Below are 22,215 nucleotides of genomic sequence, written 5' to 3'. Positions count from 1 at the left end.
GCAGATTTCGGGTCCAGCATCTGGTCTTGTCTGTTTTGATTCTGAGGGTGTGTCCCAGTGGACCACACATCTGCTAACCCAGTTGCAGCAGGTGGAGCCAAATGGACAAATAATGGGGCAAGGCCAGAAGGTTCTAAAGGGGGAGACACGATTGGCCGAGGCTGCAGGAGTCTCTGAAAGAGGCACATCAGGTTTCCCTTTAAGCGCAGCTGCCCAGCACCCTGGAAGCACCTTGGCCAAGAACCAAGAGGAGGGCAGAGCACCCGTCTTTTCTTCTTAAACAATGACAAGTATGGCGGTCGATTATGCTGCATGGATTGCTACGAGCCTTTGATGCTGTCAGAACTAATACTGCTACCAGGGCGTCTTCCTTTAAAAGAAAGAAGTCTCGAGCTGGCCTGCACAGCCTACAGCTCCGGCTATGGATGAGCCGAACAAATCCCGATTTCTGGCAGGGCGAGGAAGTCCCGGTCTGTAGCTGCTGTGGGTGATCCTTTGGGGACCACCGCAGCGGAAGACATGGCCCAGAACAGATGGAGGGGGCTTGGAAGGGCACAGCTATCGTTTCAGCGCTGGGCTTCAGAAAAATAATCTGTCAGTCTCTATAGTGACCAGATATGACTCACTGTTTACAAGAAACATTTCTGGAGCATAATCTGATGTGAGTGACGGTGCCACTTTTTCCAGCCACGTGCCGAAAAGGAATTGTCCAGCGGGAAATTCTCTGCCTGCAGCCAGAACTCCCAGCCAAGGAGGAAGAGGCGGTCTGTGCCCCCAGTGGATTGTAGAAGGAGAGGAGGAAGAGTTGGCTTTTATACCCCACTTTTCACTGCCAAGAGGAGGCTCAAAGCGGCTTCCAATCGCCTTCCCTTCCTCTCCCCACAACAGGCACCCTGTGTGAGGGAGGTGGGGCCAAGAGAGAGCTTCTGACAGGACTGCTAAACAAGAACAGAACTGTGACTAGCCCAGGGTCCCCCAGCTGGCTGCATGTGGAGGAGCGGGGAATCAAACCCAGCTCACCAGATTAGAAGCTGCTGCCGGTCTTAACCACGACACCCCTCGTCTACCCTTCAGAGTGGACCCTCCGCACCATCTGCCTGGGACATTTCTGAGTGGGAATTTGGGGGCTTTTTTGTTTTGACACACAAATGTTTGCTGGGTTGGGGGGAGCTGAATTCCCTGCCTCGACCTCTCCCACAATGATGCCCCTCCCACCTCCGGGCAGAAGAAACCCTCACAGCCAGTCTAGGCCTCTGAGCCTGCCGCATTTTGGTCCTCTGGCCAGGCTGTACCGAGAGAGGATTTTAAAAGGAAAGTGCGCTGCTTTTATTTCATTTTTTAAAAAGGGTCAGAATGCTCGTAAAACGCATGGACAATTTCTTTTTAAAAAATGAGAACTACAAAGATATCCTTCCGTAGCATCTTGTTTCATTTATTTTAGCCCCCTCGCACCTGTGGAAATGGCACGGGACAAACGGGAGGCTGGGGGACAGGGAAGGGAGCTGAGGCTTGTAGAGCCACACACAGCTGGCGTCCAGAGAAGCAGGAGAGGCAACGGGTACAATGTAGGGCACCATCCGGCTCCCCCGCCTGCCCTTCCGTGCTGAAAAACGCTCAAACTCGCTCCAAGACCGAGATCCATAAAGCGGCACGCTCCGTGGGATTTCTCTGAGTTCCGTGTGGAAAGGGTGGTGCCCTCCCATCTGGAGCGGTGATTGTAGCCCTAGAAGTCCCCTGAGACAATCTCAGGCCCAGAGAATCACGCAAGCTCACGGTCACCCGCACAATGGCAGGCCGCGCTCTGAGCTTTCCTTGCCCTGTGGGAATTCCATTATGGCCACAGGGGCCCCTTGGAGACCTTGGAGACCAACCCAGTTGTATGCAAGGTGTACGCTTTGGTGTGCGTGCACGCTTTGGCCAACACAAACATTCTCCCACCGCTTCAGATATCTGAACAAGCATGCCTGCACACGAAAGATGCCCCCCAGAATAAAACCTGGTTGGCCTCCAAGGGGCCCCTGCTGGACTCTGGTCCCTGGAAGCTCTGCCTGGGAGCGGCCGTGAGCCCACTGCCCGCTTCAAGCCTCTCAAGTCAGTAATAAGGACAATGAATAACAACACAGCTACACAGGTTAGGATGCTAGAGGCAGGTGTATAGAAAGTACAAAAATAACCGTTTGGAACAAGTCTCTCAGTCAAGCGCTGTGGGCTGGCCTGCCAGCACCACGCGACCCTGAGTGCGTCATGAACCGTAGCACCTTCTCGTGTCGTGGCATGCTCACGGGCCGGACATCGGACGGCGGCGTGGCCTGGCAGCTTCCAGCCCCCCCTCCCCCAGCAGCCCCCCACTGCCCCTGGGGAACTGAGCCAGAGCACCAGGTGAGAGCCCAACAGGGGTGGGGGGGGTGGGGGGGGCTGGCAAACAGACGGATGCTTTGCCCACCCCTGCTGGAAGGGACCTGCTTGGCGGGGTGTGGCGGGGGTCTCCCTGAGGCACTCCGGATCCTCGCTGCCAAGTGGCAGGACGACAGAGAGGCCTTCTTCACCTCCGGGAGGCACGCTCGTTCCCACGATCCCGCTGGCCGTGGCCGTGCTGGCGGCACGTCTGGCAGCACTGGGTGCTGACCGTGGGCAGGGGGCACCTCCCCAGGAAGAGCAGCGTCTGGCAGAAGCCGAAGGAGAGACGGTCCCGCTCACACACGAGACCTGCAGCAAGGACACAAAGGCGGCTTCACCACTCTCTTCCGCACGCTGCCTGCCCCCCACCCCCCACTTCCAAGCCTCTCCCCTCTTTTCCCTTCTGCGGTTTCTCTCTCTGAAGCTCCCCCTCCTCCCTTTCTCTCTCTCTCTCTCTCTCTCTCTCTCTCTCTGTCCCCTTCTCCATCTTGGCTTCTGCGCTCTGCAGCCTCCCCCCTTCCCCTCTCCTCAAGTCTGCCGTCTGCTTTTTCATTCTCCTTGGCTCAGTTTCTGCCCCCCACCTCCCACTTTGCTGTCACAGCAGTCTATTGAGGAGGCGGGGGCGGGGGGGGGGGTGGCTGAAAGAACAGCCCCATCTCTCCCGCGCACTTCCCAGGCCATCCATCCTGTGCACAGAACCAGCCTCCTACCAGCACGACCCTCCCCTCCATGGGCTTGGGAGAGCCGCAGGGAAAACTGGATGGTGGATTCCTCCCCCCAAGGGGGGGGGGGCTACAAGTGCCTCTGTTTTGCAGACACAGAGGCCTCCAACCCAGAAACTGGAAGCTGCTCTGTCCCTTGCTCATTCTCTGGGGCACTCTCCTCCCCGAGTGCCAGGCTCACGGGGAGGTGCCTCTGCCTGATGCACCCAGCTGAAAAAAAATCAGAAAGGTGCCCCGCAAATGAGTTCTGGGTCTGGTGAAGGGTCTCCTGACTCAATGGGGGGACGCCAAGCCCGTCCCCTCCCCTGCAGGCTCCCTCTTCCGCATTCCTTGGCCCTGCCGTCAGAGCTGACCCACCAGTCACCTTCCCTGGGGCCTCTTGCTAATCCAAAAGACTCCCGGGGAGGGTGGTCTTCTGCGGGGAGGGCTTGGGGGCCCTCAGGGTCAGCTCCCGGACAACCCTCTCGGCTTTATTGGCCAGACCGGCAGCCCTCAAGGCTGATCCCCTGTTCAGGAGGCAAACCTCTAACACAGGTTTCCTTTGAGATTTCTAACCAATCTGGGCATCGCTGGAGGTCTGAAAGAGAAGCTCCAGAAGCCCACCGTGTGGATGGGGTGCCTGGGTCACTGGGCCAGTTGAGGATGCAGAATTTCCCACTAGGACTGCGGGAGGAGGAGGAGGAGGCTCTCTGCAACCGCAGAGGCAGAAGTCTGATGGGGGGCAGAGACGGGGGGCTGGAGAGACCCTTGCAGACGTTATTAAAGATGAAATGTTCATAATGGTTGAGAGGTACTCCGTGCCAGATAAACCTCAGCAGAAACCCTGCGGGCCTTGCAGGAATCCTTGGGTGATATTTAGAAGATTTACTCCTTGGGTGTACTGCTGCGTTTCAGAATGCAGAAATCTGATGTGCAGGTCTTGCTATTTTTCAGTTGTGTTTTTGGTGGGGGAACCGTGCTGCTGGGCCAAGGGAAGGCTTGTTCAAAGGTTTCCCACAGGTTTTAAGCTGGGAAGGCCATCTGTTTTCCCCATTCTGAGAAACTCTCGCCCAGAACCACTGGTTGCCCCATGGAAGAAAGCACGCAAGCCCCCGGAGGAGTATACATTTTCTTGGAAACCATCTCCAAGAAGTGATGTGATCTCACTCCAGCACATGGCACAGGAGGAGTTAATCTCCCACTCCCCCTGTTCCACGCTCATTTCTGCAGCTGTCAGCAACATCTTTCCTCCCCCTCCCCAAAATGCGTGAGATTTGTTCCCAATCTGTTCTTGTGCAGCATTTAATCTAGATACCCTCTGATGCTCTGACCCTCTGGCTCCTCCTTCCCCAGCCTGCAAGATCCTGGAGCCCTTCCTGACCCCAAGTGAGGAGGGGGACGCGAGGGGCCCAGTGTGCCTCAACTCCAGCCCTTTTCCCATCATAGCCCCTCTACTGGCGGGGGGGGGGGGAGAACAGACCAAAGGCAGGAAAGGCAGGAGAACAGACCAAAGGCATGCTCTCAAGAGTCATCACCCCCCCCCCTCCTCTTCTTCAGTCTTGAAGGCCTTTGAAGCCCCTGGGAGTCCTGCCAGCATTGCTCAGAGCAGCCCCCTCCCCTCCAGCCCCACAGACAGGGCCCCCACTTCCTCCCCTCGGACAGAGAGGCTCTTTTGCGGAGCCACCTGCATGGGAGAGGCTGGGGTCCATCTCTAAGTACCAGGGAGTAGGGAGAGGCATGAATCAGATCATGAGCCAAAATCCCGCATGAACGTGACTGGGTTTGGGGCCCCCAAATATTGACCGGGCCTTTGTCTGGGGCAGTCCTTTGGGCCGTTTAACAGCCCAGAGCTGCTCTGCTCAGAAAGGCCTCTGCTGCACACAAGTGGCCAAAGAGAAGGGGGAGGAGGGGCATAGAACCGCGTCCCCACACACTCTGTGTGCTGCCACACAGCCTGTGCAAGACCCTGGTGCTCGCATCCCCCCGTTCCCCTTCAGGACCCCCCCCCCTCAAATCAACTGCACCTCCTGCCTTTCCTAAGGCTGCCCGGGGGGGGGGGGGTCTGCCGCACAAAACTTGCTTCCATGCAGTGGCCTTGCTAAAACCTAAACAAAGGCAGTCCCTAAATTAAAGCATCAAAGCATTACAGGTTAAAGCGTGATACCCCCACCTGCCTCCCCTGGGTGGGCCACCCTCCCTCCTGACCTCCGGGACAGTGGTCCAGAAGGCGTTGCTTCCCATTCCTTTTATCTCAGGACGACTGCGGGATACCCCCCCCCCCAATACACGTGCTACAAGCGAGTGCACCCCCCCCCCTCCGAGTCCCCCTGAATTCACTGCAGAATGAGAAAGCCGGGTAGTCGCAGAAAGAGACCAGCCAGGAGCGGGAAGCCTGTGGCAAACCCAGCGTTTTGTTTTGGGTGGTCTGGCCTTGGGGCCTCTGACAAGTTGGCTGTTCTGCTCCCCGTCCCCTTTAGCTATTTATACCCTCACAGGCTGCAGTTGCTTCGCCTACCTCCCCCCCCCCCTTTTCCGGGCATTCTCTTCTGTGATCTTTTTATGGCCTTCCTGGCCCCTGATGAGAAATGGCTTTATTCACAGGCTGGGCAGAAAATTCACTGTGGATTGATGTCTGCACGATCAGGCTTTTCTTAAGGGGAGGCACAGTACACACCGCACGATGGGCAGAAGAGTCCCGGCCAGCTCAAGGGTGGTTTGGAGGCCGTGCACTTAACTAAGGTCAGCCAGAGCACATCAAATCCAGAACCGAAGCTGTTTTTTTAATGACACAGAATGCGCAGAATCCCGGCTTCATTCTAGCTCGGCCCCTGGCCCTGCTGTGTCATGCCTTCCCCAGCTGGACACAGGCTTGGCAAGAACAGCACAACATGAAACTCTGCCTCAAACCACTTCTGGCTGGCAGCACCCTGACCCCTGGCTCCCTCCAGCATCAGCCACGCTGATCCTTCATACCCCCACCCCCGGCCCCAGAACGCTCCTGCCGTGGGGAAGGACTGGCTGCATCGCCTGCACTCTGCTCAGGCCCTAGACCCGGGGAGAGGGGCCAGCAGGGCAGCCCCTCCCTCTGGAGGCTCCTCCTCCCCTTGCTTCAAGCATCCGGCTGCTCCGTCCTTGGAGGCAATATCTCACGGCCGGCCGGAGCCGAGCTGATAAGGACAGGGTGCTTGAGAGGTCACTGACTCATAGGGTGGCCATACATGGCAGCAGTTAACATGCACAAGGGTCAACCACCCTGTGGATATCTTTCCCACACATTACTTGACAAGCGCCAGACCAACCAGAGTCTCAACAGCAGGGGCCACCAGCAAAACACCCCCCCCACACACACACACCCATACCTGTGCGTCCCCCAAGTCCAGGGGCCCTTTGCTCCCCCCAGGCTGCCTACTCACCTGGCTCGCTCTGAGGGCAGTTCTGGAGACTGCACTTCTGGGTCTTCTCCGGCCGCTGCTGGTGGTCACACCGGCCGCTGTCCTCTTCCGCCCCGCCGGTCTTCACGTTCACACACTTCACTTGCCTCCTCTGAACGCCTCCGCCACACATGGCCGTGCACTGCGGGGGAGGGGAGCGCTGAGCCCACCGAGCCACTGCCAGACCAAAGCTGCCCCTCCCCCCCGCTAACACCCCTCCCCCCGCTCACCTGGCCCCAGGAGCCCACCGTCCACTTGGTGCAGGGGTGGAGGTTGCAGGGCCTGCTGGGGTCGGGCCGGAGGGCTTCGTCACACCTTCCGGACTCCGGGCAGGTCACCAGGCGCTCCTGTTCCCCTCCTCCACACAGCTCGGAGCACTGGCCAGGAAGAGACAAGCAGCTTGGCAAGGGGAAGTGGGAGCCCCCCCCCTTCAACTCCCCCCCCCCTTGCTCCAGCTAAAGAAGGCTCTGGCAATGGGAGATGGGAAAGACCACTCCCACTGAGCCCTGATCCGTCTGACGAATCCCTAGCCTGGCTCCCTAGAAGACAGTTTAATGTAGGGTTGTGCTCTTCGGCTCCAGCCCAAAGTAGGCAGCGCCATGGCTGGAACGGCCACTCTGGACTCCAAAGCACAGCCGACTCAGCAGAGGAAGGCCTGTGCCCGGTTTCTAGGGGGCGGTTCCCCAGCTCTCACCTCCCTCCAGGATGAGGTGTACCAGTCCAGGCACTCCCGGGCCTGGCAGGGCATCTTGGCCGGGGGCTTGTAGAGGACGGCCTGGCAGTGGAAGGGCCGGAGGGGCCGCAGGTCTCGTGTGTCGACGCAGCTGACGTCCCGCACCTTCGTGCCACTTCCGCAGTCCTTGGAGCACTGGGGAACAAACCGGGCAGAGAAGAAGAGCTGGCCTTTTTTGTACTCACTACCCAAAAGGGTCCCAAAGCGGCATACAATCAATTTCCTTCCTCTCTGGGAACTTTGAGCAAGCTGCTCTGTGAGAACAGATCTAACAGGACTGTGACCAGCCCAAGGTCACCCAGCTGGCGGCATGTGGAGGAGCAGGGAATCAAACCTGGCTCCCCAGATTAGAGTCTGCCGTTCTTAACCACAACGCCACGCTGGCTCTCAAGTTCTGGAGTGCAGGTCTGGCTAAAGAAGCAACCCTCCGCTGGGATGGATCTCAGGGGCAGACTGCCGGTTTGGGCCTTGGTACTTGACCTGGAAGCACAAGCCCACTGTGATTTTGGAACCCTGAAGCATCTGATGCAGGATCTCTTCCTCCGCAGCAGACCCTCGGTATTCCTGGGGGCTCCATGCCCTGGCTCACTGCACGTGGGGAAATCCATGGGAATCCACCATGAATGGTAGCTACCCAACCCCACGGCCACGGAACAGAATGATACCGTGAGTTAAATAATGGACTAAAACCGGGCCCCAAGGAAGTGAAACCACCCCTCTTCAGTTGGGGAGGGGCCAACCGTGTCGCCTCCCTCTTGGAGTCAAGGGGCACTCCCGAAATCAGCTGGGCTGCCTGTGCCAGGGGAGGAGTCTAGTTCCTAACTGCAGGCTGTGGGCTCTCTTGAGCAATCTAGTATTCTGTTTTTGCTAGCGTCTTGGCAATGCTCAGGGTGCGTCTGGAGGGAGAAAGAAGGGTGGGGACAGAAGCGTGGAGATGCCAAGGGGGCCCAGAGGTGAGGCCCAGAGGCCTTGTCTGCCTACCTTACTCCAGTTCCCAACCCACCAGGAAGAACACGGCCTCAGGTAGCACCGGCGGGCAGGGATGGGCTTCTGGGCGGCCCCACAGTCTTCCTCTGTGCCAGAGCTGCACCGAACTGTCCTCCAAATGGCACCCAGGCCACACGTGGTGGAGCACTGGAACCAAGAAGGACCATTAGCACCCATCCTTTCCCACGCTGCTGACCACGGACATCTCGCCTTTCCTTTCCTAGACTGCCACCCGCTTCCCCCTGCCACTCCTGCCCACGCGTTGTTAGCCTCCAAGGCACAGAACGGCAGGCGGGGGCTCCAGAGGTCAAAGGGCACCATCTCCCCCAGCCCCCAGGGGACAGAGCAGCAGAGAAGAGGAGGGAATGAGGGGCAGCCCCCCACAAGTGCCTGCCAAGCGGAGGGCGACACAAGCCGCATCCTCCAAGGCAGAGCCCCGCCCTACGGCAAGAGAAGGGGTCTGCAAGGGCCAGCAAAGGATGGGGGGGGGCTGCACCCGCTTCACTTGCCTCGCTCCAGTTGCCGGCTTCCCAGCGGGCCTTCAGGAGGGGTGTGACGGTAGCTGGAGGCACCATGGGGGGTGCCCCTTCCCCTTCCCCTTCCCGCTGCCTCTCCATTTTGGGAAATGCCCACTGGACTCCACTGGGTGAGTCTGTGCCCAGCCCTGTGCTGCCGTTTCCGTGGAGTTCTCGGTCCTGGTGGGAAGACGCGAGCTTGGTGTCCAGCCCGGCCTTTATTTCATTGGATTCCTCTGGGGCTGGTGGGGGCAGCTCGGAAGGGGAACCGCTGGGGGTGGCGACCTCCACAACCCCTGGCACTGCCGAGACCCGAAGGGCCCGTGAGCTTGGAGCGGAGGTTCCGACGGTGTTGCTTCCAGCGGCAGCTGTGGCTGGACTCCCAGCACTGGGCCGAGAGCCCCTGGCAGACGGCAGGGGGGTCTGGGGACGCTCCGTGCTGCCTGAGCGCCTGGCGGCATCAGGGTCCTTGCTGTTCTCTTCCCGTCCCCAAGGCCCGGAAAGGCCGGTGGTGGCTCCGGCAGGCTGAAGGGACCGGTGAGGGGCAAGGGTGGGTGGCCCACTCATTCCTGCAGCTGCGGTGGGGGCTGGATTCACCGGCCCATCTTGCATTCCAGACGCTGGGCTTGTGCCACGGTCCCCGCTAACCGTGGCTTGGCTGGTGCTGTTGAGTTCTCCCTGTGCAGCATCCCGCACACCGCTGCCTGGACGACCACCCTGATCATCAGGAACCTCTGATCTCTTGCCAGGATCTTGCGTACCCTGAGGAAGGCCGGCCGTATTGCCCCAGATGCTGCTGCTGCTCTTGCCAAAAGGGGACGCTGAAGTCGGGAAGACCGAGTAAAGGAAGCCGGCAGAGGAGGCGGCAGCTGCCGTGGACAAGTCTTCCTGGGTGTCACCCAGAGGCCCAGGAGCCCTGCTGGGAGAGGGGGGACGGCTCCCTGTGGCTGAAGGGGAGAGGAGGTCTTCCCCACGAGGAGTTGGGATGTCCTTGAGCCTGGAGGAGGGGGGGGGTGGAGCTCACCACAGAAGGGTCGTCCACGCTGACCACCGTGTTCCTGTCTTGAGCTTGGTCAAGCCCGTCTTCAATATCCCGCCCAGTGGGAGGAAGCCCTGTGCTCCCACGCTCTGTGTTTCGGGTGGGGAGAGATCCGGGCCGCATTCCTCCCGCATCCTTTCCCTTGTGAGTGGTTTCAGGCCCAGCGTCTGGCTTTGCGTCGTTCTCATCAAGCGCATCGTAAGACAGATCTTCGTGGAAGTTGATAAAGTTATAATCGTAGTAAAAATCATCGACAAACACATTCCCCTTTTTGTTGCTGTTTGGGGGGAAATCTTCCTCCGTTATGACATTGAAGTCTTCGGAGCCCGGCCCCAGAGGGACATATTTCGGGATGCGGTCGTTCGGAAGGAAGTGGATTTCGTTAAAGAGCTCCCGGCTTGACGCGCCACTGCCAGACCAGTCCGGGAGGGAGCTCTCCGTCTTCCTCGGGCACGGCAGCAAGGGACAGGCCAGCCGCGACACGGGCCTTTGCGCTAGATCGCAGCTTGCTCTGGAATCACTGGGGCAATAAACTGGGCGCCACTGGGTTCCGTTCCCACAGGTTGCTGAGCACTGAGAAAGACAAGAGGAAGCATGAGATGCTGCAGAACAGAAAGAAGTCAGGAGACCTCTGGGGTGAGAGGAGGGGGGGGTGCTTTTCTCTGCAAACCCTGCAGCCCTCAGCCTAACCCTACCCTGCAAGGTCTGAGTGCTCATTTTCCAAATGACGCTTGGCCCATACATTAAGCTTAGAGGTATGGGGCTGGCCATAACCCCGAGTTCTTCTCTTGTTTCAGTTTCCAGAGGCTAGTGGAAGCACGATGCAGTTTCTCTTGAGAGAAAGCAGACAACTGATTCTGTGACCTTTACCTAGCGTTGAAATGACCCGTTGGACAAAAACAGTTCCCTTCCAAGTGACGGTGCAGATCCCAGCCTGCCTGGCTAATGGCAGACTGCCTCTTCCTGGGAAGCCCTGAGATCACACCATGACTTCTGTCCGAGGGCAAAGAGACGCAGGATTGTCCTCCCTTCTCCCTGGGGTCATCTTAGGTTGGTCTCCTTCCCATTTGACTTGGGAGCTCCAAATCCCAGCGCCTCTAGGAGCTAGCGAGAAACCAACCCGAGTATCCGGCAGAAGACCGGCCGGCTGGCTCCCGCGGGGCTTGACCCTGGGCTTCCCAAGGCACCGAGACTCAGGCAGCCTCTGCCCTCCGAGCGCGCTCACCTCAGACCAGTTGCCCACGACCCACCGGGCCGGGCAGAAGACCTCTCGGTTGCAGGGGGCGGTGGCGTCGGGCTTGGAGAGGTGCCGGCACTCGCTGGGCTGCAGAGCCCGCTGCTCATCAGGGGCCACGCTCTGGAGGCAGAGGACGCTCCTCTTCATCAGCCCGGCGTCCCCACACGTGGCCGAGCACGCCTGCCACTCTCCGACCCACCACCTGAAGGCAGCAAGGGATCGTGAACAGGGGTGGGGGCGGGGGGGGGGGGGTTCTAGATCCACTGAGCTATGGCCCTTTGGCCTTGGCCGGCCTCCATCTCGTCAGACCTTGGAAGCTAAGCAGGGCCGGCCCTTGTTAGTCCCTGGAGGGGAGACCCCACTGCAAGGGAGTCTGGAGGCAGCAACGGCAAGCCACCCCTGAGCGCCTCCGCCTTGGAAACCCTTTGGGGGCTCCCTACGACGGCTGCCACCGGACCACCCTTTCCACCCCCACTCTCATTGCCGCCACAGGCAGGGTGGGTGTGCCCGGCTCCCAGGACACAGCACCTCCTGCAAGGGGACGGGGCTTCCAGAGCCATCGGCCCCTCTCCGTGGCCCCACAGGAGCTCAGAGCTCTCTCTGCCATCGTCTGGCCAAGCGGGGGGTGCTGGAAACGCCCTGGGGGCTGACCTGGCCGGGCAGGGCTCCTCACTGCAGCTCCTCTGCTTGTCGTCAGGCCGGCTCAGCACGTCACAGAACTGCTCTTCCACGATGCCGGCCACCTTCTCCACGCAGTGCACGATCTGCCGCTGAACGCCTGAGGGCAGGAGGAGACGGTGAACTGGCAATCAGGCCAAGGACCACCGGGGGGGGGGGGGCGCTGGCCATCAAGCAGGCGGGGTCAGGACTCCACCACTGCCTCTCCCAGGGTCGCAGCCCCACCCAGGCGGACGGCTGTGCTCAGAGAGCTCGTGGTGTGCTCCAACACCCCCCCCCCCACAACAAAGCAGAATGTTTCACAGCTCTGTCTCCGCTGGATCTGTTGGTTGTGACAGAGGCTCCCTGGCAGGACCCCCAACTTCAGAAATGTTTGCTGGGGGTCAAACAGACCCTCTCCCTTCCACACACACACAAGCAGGTGACCCGGGCAACCGTGGACCTCTGGAGATGGGCGGGGGGGGGGGTAGCTTGCAGGCCTGCAGCTCATGCCTGAGAGGCCAAGCACACACCTGCCCATCGCTTGGGGGCCGGGTGGGACACAAAGCCTGGAATGCAGCAATTAGGAGGGGGGGGGGCGAGGTCAGCAAATGTCAGGTTTAAGCCACGCATGCCAAGACACCCCCCCCTCCCCACAGCACAGAGGCCTCTTTGTCTCCCCTGCCCCTTGGGAAGGTAATTCCACAGCAGCTCTCAACCCCCCCAGCCCCCTCCACCCCCTGCCTACCATGTTTAAATTATCCCAGGGAAGGGCTAGGCTAAAAATAACGCTCCTTAGGCCAGAGGGGGGAAATTCCCTTCTAAACAAAAACTCTTTTTAAGAAGCCAGCCGGGGTCCAGTTGCAGAAGTGGGTTTGACCCTCCGGATGCCTTAACTCCTGAGCAGCACCGTCCCCCTAAAGCACAGATCTTGGCTTTTTACAATCCTTGTTTAACTGATTTACAAAACCAAGTACAGCAACTTCTAAAATCTGTGTGTACATTTTATCAGCAGTCCCCGCTCAGAATCATTTGCTCCTCGTCAAGGAGACCCTGTGGAGGCCACAATGCCCTGGATTGTCTGGGGGAACAAGGGCTCCATTGTGGCTGGGGCTGGAGGCTTGGTGAGGCGGGGCTGTCGCAGTCAGACGGGTGAAAGGCCACAGGGAAGGGAAAGGAGCCTGCAAAACTATCTCCCCCGACTCTGAAACCAGACAAGGCCGTCCAGAGCACTGAAAGAGAGCCCGGGAGAGGGCTGGGGGTGGAGTGCCACAGCTTGGCCCAGGCCTGACGCCACCTAAGTAAATAAAGGGGATGGGAGAGACAGTCACTGAAGCAAATTATCCGTCCTTCAAGGCAGCAGGATCCGATGAAGATGTAACGTGAGAGGGACTGGCCCCATCCTGGCCAGACCTGAGCAAGTTGGTTCACAATGAGACATTCTGGAGACCAGCCCCAGAGAGGGTTTCCCAAAACTCTCCTTTAATCCCAATGGAGATTGCTTTGTTCTTTTCCAAGACTGCTGCTTCAACTAATTAAAATACCCACACAACTTCCTTGAACGGTTTCCTTTCCCCCTACAATTCCTGTCCGCAGTGGAAGAGTGGTCATCTATTGCTTTGTCCCAGGAGCCCGGGGAAAAGCCTCCCCCTCCCTTCCTCTCCCTCCCCGATGACCGCAGGCCTTCCTGGAAGAAAAGAGTCAAGGCAGCCAGAGGCTCGTGCAGATGAAAGGGAAATGCTCCCCCCCCCCCGCCCCCCAGGTGCACGCTGGGCATTTCTCCTGGCCGGCATCTCACAAACATCCTGGCAGGACACCAAGAAGCGGCTGCTTGGCAGACCTTCTCTCCCCACGCTGTTAATGGAGAAGTCATCCGATAACTGCCCCACCCCCGTCCGTGTCGCCTTCTGCTCTCTGGTGTTACACCAGCCTCTTCTCCCTTCCCTTTGCCTGTGTGTTGAAAAGTCCCCCCCCCCACCAAAGACATGTCCAGCCGCCCCCCTGTCCCGTCCGTGCCTCGCCAGGGAGGCTGGCTGAGAGGAGACTCAGAAGTGGGCCAAGCCACATGCTTCAGAGGACAAAGTCCCCTCCCCGTCTCCTCTGGATTATCAGCCAACCAAGCTCAAGGGAGAACCTTGTTCTCTGATTTCCAAGCCCCACTGCTGGACTGTCGATCCAGAGGAAGCAGGAAACACCCTGCCCTCACGCCACACTAGAATTGCCCCTTCAGTGGGTGGGAATGTGGAAGGATGGTCGAGACCACCACGGGCTGGCAAAGCACCCATCTCGAAGAGGGAAAGCACAAGGAGGCCTGGCCTGGGAATCCAAAGGAGAGCTTCCAAGTTGCAGGGTCCCTCAGAACGTATCCTGCCTGCCGCCTCTGCAGCTCTGCAGTTTCCGGCCTAAGTGAAGCTAGGAAAACATCTGCACGCAGCCCGGCAAACTGACTGAAAATAAATAAAAATACAGCTGCAAGCAGACGATGCTCAGATGGGAAGAAGCTCCCTGAAAAAGAGCTGCCTGCAGGGGGTGAGCATGAAGACCCGGTGGAAAGAAGTCGTTCAGATGGGACACTGTCCCTTGGGGCTTCATTAAGTCTTGCTAGAATTTCTCCCTCTTGCTTCCCCACACTTTAGCCTCTAAAGAACTCGCAGGGCTCTGGGGAGGCAGGCCCCTTTTGCTTGGAACTTGGAGCAATTGGCCAGCATGGAAGTTTCTGTCCTTTAAACAAAAATGGAAGCATGTCCACATGTGCATTTCAGAGAGCCTTGGGTGGGGCAAACAGCCTTATTTCCTGATTAATTAGACGGCAGCCCTTGGCCCTTCTGCACATGCTGCTGCTGCATTCCCTGTGTGTTTAAAAAACAGAACCATCTGCACTCCCCCCCCCCCTGAACCCTGGCTCTAAGAAGGCCGGAGAATGTTCAAGATTAATTAGCATACTTTGCCTTATCTCCTGCTTGGGGGGGACTTGGCTCTGGAGCAAGAAACTTCCCCAGGGAACTGAGATCTTGGGTTTGACAGCCAGCCCTGTTTTCCAAGGTCACTCAAGAAAGTAACCTTGAGATGGCCAAGAGCAAGAGGCAGAAGCTCCTGCTTTGGAAACACGAAGAAAGCCAAACTATGCCGTCCCACAGAGGCCTTCAGCAGCTGATCTCCAGAGCAGTTAAGATGTCCCTTCTGGGGGGAGCTTGGGGGGCAACAGAGCAGGGCCAAGGCCTATGGGTTGTCCAGCAATGCCTCAACTTCCCTGTCCCCCAACTGTGAGGTTCCACCAAGATTTTTTCCTACAAGGACCAAAACACCTTGGGTCAGCCCTCCTGCAGGCAAGCAGCACTGGATTGGTGATACTTGCTAAGACTCTGCCCTTCTTGGTGCTTTTCCTAAGCATTTAGGGCTTTTCTGTGGGGCTTTTCTGACAGTGCCCTAAACAGCCACTCAACACCCAGTCCTGACCAGCCACACAGTGGGACAGCCCTGCCCAAGAGAGACTCCTCTAGCAATCCCACCGCAAGGAATTTTCTCAGGGTTAAAAGTTGGCTTCTGCTCCCTGGCTAGAAAGTGTTACAGTTCCAGCCACTCCTAGCAGAACCCCAGAGGCATGGGGCAGAGTGGCTCACGGGGCAAGTGAAACCCCCTCACCTGTTCCGCAGGTGGCCGTGCATTTCGTCCAGGAGCCGTACTGCCAGAAGAACTCGGCTGGCGTTATCTCATTCTCGCCGTCTGACTCCCTCTGTATCGTGTACTGGTAACGGACCCCAGGATTCTTCTCCTGGAACAAGAGCTGAAAGGAAAGAATTTGGAGGTGGGTTCGGTTTTACTGTTGGGGAAATCCTATTCAGTTTTATTTTTATGCTGTAAACTGCTGCAAGCTAAATAAATAAGATAAAAACACATTTTAAAAGAGAGATTCAGCCACAACGTGACTGTGGCTTGAGCCCTGGGAAAACACAACCCCCCACCTGGAGGGAAGACACCCTGGAGCTACAGGGTGACAACTGCACATTCATCCCATGAGGCACACACGGAGAAAGCTGGAATGAAAGAGATCAGTTGTCTCTTTTCATATGGTTAAAACAACAGTACAAAGAGGCAAAGCTTACGTACATCAGACTGACTGAAGGTGCGACAGGAATGAATGGTTTGAAATAAATGGTATGAAAGGCAGCTTCAGGTGACAGATTCAGGTGGGTTGCCACACTGGTCTGAAACAGCAGGACAAAGTTGGTGTCCAGCAGGGGCATGTTGAAGACCCACCAAGTTTTATTCAAGGCTTACGCTTTCATGCGCATGTAGCCGAAGACTGCTGCCTGCACACAAATCTTGAATAAAAATTGGAAGGTTTTCAAGGTGCCCCTGCTGTTCAGTTTCTGGGCTGTTTAACAGGCATGATTCATGATAACAGCAAGTCCAAAAGAATTCTCAAAAGTGCACAAGGCCCAGAGGAAGTGGGCAGAGGAAGTAGGAGGCGGGGATGGTGTGAGCGCACGCATGCAGGCTAAACCGTTAAGGCAGCGCTGGGACTCCTTCACACCTGACTCCTGTGCACAGCTTTTGCTGGAAATATGATGGGGGGGGAGGGAGGCAAGATACGCAAGGGGAGGAGGAGAGGGAGAGTCCTGAGCACTTGGATTTCCTTCAGAGCTCCTGCGGCTATTTAAAACCTGTTCCCCTTGGATACTTCGAGAGTACAACAAAGTGGGAACTGGGAGCCGGGTTTCTTGGCCGAACCACCAATCAACCAAGTGCTAGCAGGACGGCCAGATAAACGGAACGTCCCCTTGGTGCAGAGTGAGGAGGACGTCCTGTGGGAGAGACAAGGCCGCCCGCCGGGTGTAGAACTTGCAAGCGGTGGAGCAGCTGGGAGGCCCGCGCAGGCATTCCCACCAGCCACGAAAAGAAGAGGAGAGGTCAAAAGAGAAAGCACCCCTGGCCCTGTCAAGCAGGAAGGAATGTTAAAGTAAACATCTTCCTTCAAAAACAAGCCAGCCCTGGAATTCATTAACTCCTAAGCCTTCCCCCCAGAAGTCCGACTTCTCTGACGGGAAGTAATCAGCAGCAGCCTGCACTCCGAGGTGGAAACCCCAAGGACTGCGGCTGGATCTCCCCAAAAACCCATAAACCTCCTGAGCATGTAGGTCTGCCGGAAACAGCACCTTGAGGAACTTCAGTGGCTACAAAAACAACGGGATGCCAATGCAAAAACCTCCTGAGGGCACAGCCAGCCACTTCTCCTGTCCCGCTGCAGCACCCGCTCAACTGGAAAAAACTGCTTACTCAGGCCCCAGATGCAAGTCTGGGAAAGCTCGTCTGCATTCATCCATCCCCTACCCTACCACACGCAGCCACAGGGCTGCTGGGCACCTTCCTCCCTTCCCTCAATAGCTTAAATGCAAAAGGAGACAGAGGAATGCCAGTCCAAAGGTCGCTCCAGCCGCACAAGCGTGGTCCGGGACAATTTGGGCTGGGTATCTCTCAGGCCCCTTGCTCGGAGGCGGGCCTCTTGGGCTGCAGGCCCAGCCGCCAGAGGCCAGCCACAAACCCCGGGCACAGCGGGGCCATCAGCCGCTGAGTTCTTGCAGAGTGGAGACGGCAGCTGAGGAGGCCTGTCAGCGGCGCACAATGAGCGGCTTGGCGGAAGCTCACAGGCAACCCAGAGTGGGCCTTCCCCCCCCCCCAAATCCCAGCCTCCCCCCCCCCAGATCTGAGGCCGCCGTCCCCCGGGAGCAGCTTCTCCAGAGTCAGCACTTTGAGGAATGCCGCAAAGTAGATCCGTTTCAGCTGGACGGGATGAAGGTCGGGCACGAGCTGGAGAAAAGCAGCTCAGCTCAGCAGGAGCCTTCCCGCTGCCAAATGAAGCAACTTCCAAAGGAGAGCTGCAAACACGGGCTGGAGATGGGAGGGGTGCTGCTTTTCCAAACGGGAGCCCCAGCAACAGCTGCAAGGGGCGAGGAGTGACCAGGATTTCACCCTTCCAGGGCTGGGCCAGAGAGACACCCCCCCCCCCCCGCCCTTGTCCCTGGGCTGCTAGGTCTCCCCCTCGTCAGCCAAAGCACAGAGGAGAGGCGTCTCCCACCAGCTGCGTCAGCCCCCAGCCTCTTGGAGAAGCCGGTTGTTGTAGCCTGCAAAGAGAAGGGCGAATGCGGCTTGCGAGTTCCGGGTTCAGGGTGCTTTGGGGGTCTGCCATGGACCCATTCTCTTCTTCACTCCCTTCCCCACCCTGGAGGGGGAGGGCAGCTGCCGCCTCTGTGGAAAGGCTGCCTGTCCCACAGCTGTTAAAGGCAAAGAACGTCTGGTGTGGGGGGTGGGGAGCTTTTAGAGCTGCTCAGAGAAATAAAACAAGGCCAGGGTCAGGCATAACCTGATCTTCCAGCATTCATCTCCAAGCCACCATGAGCTGCCAGGATGGAGTCTCTCTGTCTGTCCCGAAATCCTTGGCCTCACAGAGCTGATTTGAAGAGCTGTTTTTTTGTACCTTGCTTTTTCCTACCCAAAGGAGCCAAAGCAGCTTACAATCGCCTACCCCTCCTCTCCCCAGGTGAGGCTTAGAGAGCTCTGAGAGAACTGCCACAAAACCTGAGCAATGCTGTCAAATGAGAGGATGTTTGGGAGGGCAGCAATTCATAGCCCCTTGAGAACCCTTTGCACCGCTGGGAAAGAGCCGAAGGAGCAGGAAGCTGGCTCGGAGTTCCTGACTCCTTTGTTTAGGACAAAATTGGAAAGGGGCTATTTTTAAGTGGTCTCCTTCCAAAAGCCCTCTCCAGGCCTCAGAGGCCCAGATCACGGTCTGAGAAATGCTGGTTTATGTCACGCTTTCTGTTGCAAGGTGCTTTGGGGAGATTGCTCTTTATCCTGCCCGCGATGCGGATCACAGCTATCCCCATTTCACAAGGAGGGGTCTGAGCCAGAAAGAAATGTGTGCCACCTTGCCCATGCAGAATTCAAACTCACTCCTCCCAGTTTGGAACTGGAGCCCCCGGCCCCTCCTGCTATCAAAGGGATACACCGAACCTCCCCAAAATACCTGAATCCACACGGGCTCCTCCGTGGGGCCTGGAGAGGTGAGGTTCTCCCAGTTTCCTGTCCGCTCATAGGTGAAGGTGGTCCCGGCCACCTGGTAATCCCCATTCCACTGGATGGTCCAGTCGCCGTTCAGGAAGTATTTCTCTGGGTCTTCGCTTCGCAGAGCCAGAAAATTCTCCGCTTCAGCTACTTCCTCGATCTGAATCTCTCGCGCTCCAGCTGGGATCAGCCCGACATCGACATAACCTGCCCGGGGGAGTGAAGAGTCAGTCAGCTGCACAGAACGGGAGGGAGGAAGAGGAGGGCAGGCCCTACGCTGGAGCTTTACAACAGCTGGGCCCTTTTGGCTGTTTGGCCCTTCCCAGGCATTGTCCCCAGCCTTGAGGGGGCTGCAGGCACCTTTGGAATGCTGCTATGGCATTGGGAGCACAGCCACAAAATGTCTGCTACAGGAGGCGCAGCCAGCTACAAAATGACTCCCACGCTGAAAATCCCAGTGATATTAAAAAGGAAAGTTTTGAAAACTTTGCCAGTCATTTCCCTCTTTCCTGTCCTCTAGATGCTATCGATGTGTACTGCTACCTTCCCTGCAGCCCAAGGAGGGGGATTTTCAGTCCCCACCCGAGAGACCAATCTCGCCCGCAAGCTCACCCCGCCCCTCGCTCTTCTCAAAGGTTTTTTTGACAGTTTGACAAGTGGATCCGTCCCCATGGCACACGCCACACCGGTCCTCCACTGCGTAGGAGTCAATTTCAAAGTCACAGCCGATATTCTGAAAGACAGTGTGGGACAGTCAAGGAGGGGGCAGCCCGGAACCCGGGTTGTCCCATGCATCAATGGTGTAATCCTAAACAGAGTTCCAGCCTTCTATGCCCATGGAAAGCAATGATGAGTTGCTGCAGGATTGAATCTAAGCAGTTGACATTTTACTATAAAACCTCTCAAGGGACATTGTGTGGTATGGATGCAACATAAGCTATATCTGCGGACACTTCATTGCTTGAATCCCAAAAGCCTTGATTTCTTGGACCGGACTATCATATTTGCCTTATCTCAGGAAATCTGAATGTCGAGCTAAAGTTGTTTTGTATCTTGTCTCCTTCCTCAACTGGCTGTTTGAAAGAACTGTGAAGGTCACTGCAATCTGATTCCAGCACCTGGCTGGACCATTATTCACTGCCTGGCCTATTCTGCTCCCTCCACCATGTCAACCGCATCCTTCTACTGGTGAGAATCAGAGCTGGCTCTCCTGGGGTGGCTGACCAGGCGTTCAGATCCTCCCATCACCGGAACAAGCCCTGCTCAACGACTAGGCCTCAGCTTACCTTGCAGATGCCATTAATGCACATGTCTCGGCTGGAGTTCCCTTCGAAACAAGGAGTCCCGTCAATGACTGCGTCGCGGAGCTTCTCGGCAAAGACCTCATTCTCCGGACGACAGTGCAGTTCACACGGATTAACTGCAGGCGCCAAAGGGAACAACCAGGTCACTTGCCAAGCCAACGGCATCTGGCGGCTTCCTGCCTTTTGCCAAAGCTCAGAAGCCAGATCTCAGCCAGCGCGTGGCCAGGGGAGCTCACAGAGCTAGGCCGACCCTGTGCTTCAGAGCCTCCAAGTCCACTTGATTATCTAACCTGGGTGGGAATTAGTTCCTCACCCAACTGTGCTGTTCAGTGGGTCCTGGAGCGGCATGCAGAAGGGAGGGCAGGAAGCAGCCAAAGATCTCTTCCCTGGGTCTGGATCCAGCTCAGCTAGAAATCCCCCCCTTCTTCCCAGAGACCAAAAGACTGCATTGGGTGCCATGCCAAACACCTGCCCTTTACCAGCAGAACCCTCTGAGGCTGGACTCGTTAAGAGTGTTCTTTGCTCACCAACTCTAGACTGAAGTGTGATTCCAGCAGGCAGACTAAACTGCTTTAGCAAAGCAGGCCGGTTGCGTATGGCAGAGGAAGCAATCCCTAGCATTAGGCCTCCAGTGCAAATGGGCAACAGAGCCGCTCGATCTTGGTCACTTTGCCGACAAAACACAAAGAGGGATGCTTACTGGTGTTCGGAACTGGGGCCCACTTGTAAAGCTTCCCTTTGTAGGGCCGGGCATCAAACTGGCTGCACTGGATGTGGCGGAAAGAGGGCTGGTCCGCGGGGCAGGTCTTCGTGCTGCAAACCCGGAAGCGCTTCCGTTCTCCCACGCAATACTTGCCCCCGTATTTTGGCCTGGGGGCGGGAAAGAGAGGGCCACTCCGAACACGCCAGCAAATCTAAGAGCAGCCTCAGCACACACAACAGAAGCCGAGACGGACACGGGACTGGGAAGGGGGGTGCTGACTCAAATCCGGGTCCTTGGCAAAGGCCGGTTTCATCTACTGGCTTAAAGTAAGTTCTCTATTTTGGAGCTCATGTTTCCTGAACAGTGCTGGGAAAAAATTTGCTTTCTATAACAAAGAAAATATGTTGGTTTGTGCCTCTGCCGAACCTAACCACGCAATCCAAAGCCACATGCCTTTTGCCCTCCAGAATGACGTCTGCTGGGAGACGCAGCACGAACTTCGGCCTGTCAATTCCATCAGGGCAGCTATGTCTGTCTGGTGCCAACTTCCAGGCTAGACCCTCTAGATCGAGCCCATGAGAGCTTAGGCTTCCCTAAATCTGTTCAGCCTCAATTGCCACCCAACTCCTTTTGAAATTGAACTCCCCCCGCCCACACACAAGAACCCTGAGCAGGGCTGCTTTCTTGCCAGCTGACAAAGCAATCCAACGCACAGGACTGGAAGGCCACATGTGCATAGCGGCTACAATGGAAGACTCGGATCTGGGAGGACCCAGGTTCGAATCTCCAGTCTGCCATGGAGGCTTGGTAGGCCACATCTACCCTCTCTGCCTGGCCCACCTCACAGGGGTTCATGTGAGGATAAATGGAGGAGGGGACAACCAGGTGAGCTGCTCTGGGCCCCCACTGGGAAGAAAAGAGGATATAAATGAATACAATATAATACGAATAATGTACTCGTGGGCAATACTGACGGGATGGTGGGACAGTTCTAAATGGACGTCTTGTGGTCTGTGTTAATTGCAGCCATCCCAGGAAAACCCTTGCCAGCATTTGGGACAGGAGTGAGGGAGCATTTACCCTGCCCCCCCCCCCGATTTCCCGATGCACATTTCTCTGTGCAGGAGATGCGCAGCTCACAACATGCATCCCCCAGCCCTAACGTCTCCCCCTCCCCCAAACCAGGATGCCACAACTCTTTGGCATCTTCTCCTCCATCGCAGCTGCTGGAGGAGGAGCACTGCGGACTGGAGGAGGGAACTTTTCCATCTGAATTAATCCTGCCCTTTCCCAGGCCCTTCAAAAGCCCCTGTCCTGCTGCTCGAAGACTCCTGGGGGGAGGGAAATGGGGACTTCCCTCCCCTCACCTGGCCCCACTCTGGCCTCTGGACATGAAGGACTTTGCTCCGCCAGCCGCAGGGGGCTGCATTCTCCCCATGGCTGCAGTGT

The 22,215-nt window shown here is 57.3% G+C and overlaps 1 protein-coding gene across 1 annotated transcript in view; it reads right to left on the bottom strand.

Moving 5' to 3' along the window:
* Positions 1–1,408: 1,408 nt before the first annotated feature.
* Positions 1,409–22,215, bottom strand: part of ADAMTS7 (ADAM metallopeptidase with thrombospondin type 1 motif 7) — a 31,340-nt gene continuing 10,533 nt past the window's right edge. Inside the window, 14 exon segments of the mRNA XM_077317616.1 lie at positions 1,409–2,706; positions 6,512–6,671; positions 6,760–6,906; positions 7,224–7,397; positions 8,244–8,396; positions 8,759–9,739; positions 9,741–10,376; positions 11,029–11,242; positions 11,692–11,818; positions 15,340–15,481; positions 18,722–18,966; positions 19,372–19,492; positions 20,046–20,179; positions 20,764–20,933. Of these exon segments, the coding sequence (XP_077173731.1) occupies positions 2,543–2,706; positions 6,512–6,671; positions 6,760–6,906; positions 7,224–7,397; positions 8,244–8,396; positions 8,759–9,739; positions 9,741–10,376; positions 11,029–11,242; positions 11,692–11,818; positions 15,340–15,481; positions 18,722–18,966; positions 19,372–19,492; positions 20,046–20,179; positions 20,764–20,933 (3,568 nt within the window). The 3' untranslated portion in view covers positions 1,409–2,542.

The sequence above is a fragment of the Paroedura picta genome, chromosome 18 (genome assembly GCF_049243985.1).
Source record: "Paroedura picta isolate Pp20150507F chromosome 18, Ppicta_v3.0, whole genome shotgun sequence".
Taxonomy (NCBI): Eukaryota; Metazoa; Chordata; class Lepidosauria; order Squamata; family Gekkonidae; genus Paroedura; species Paroedura picta.
The sequence above is the reverse complement of the archived record's forward strand: the minus strand, read 5'-3'. Positions and strand labels throughout refer to the sequence as shown.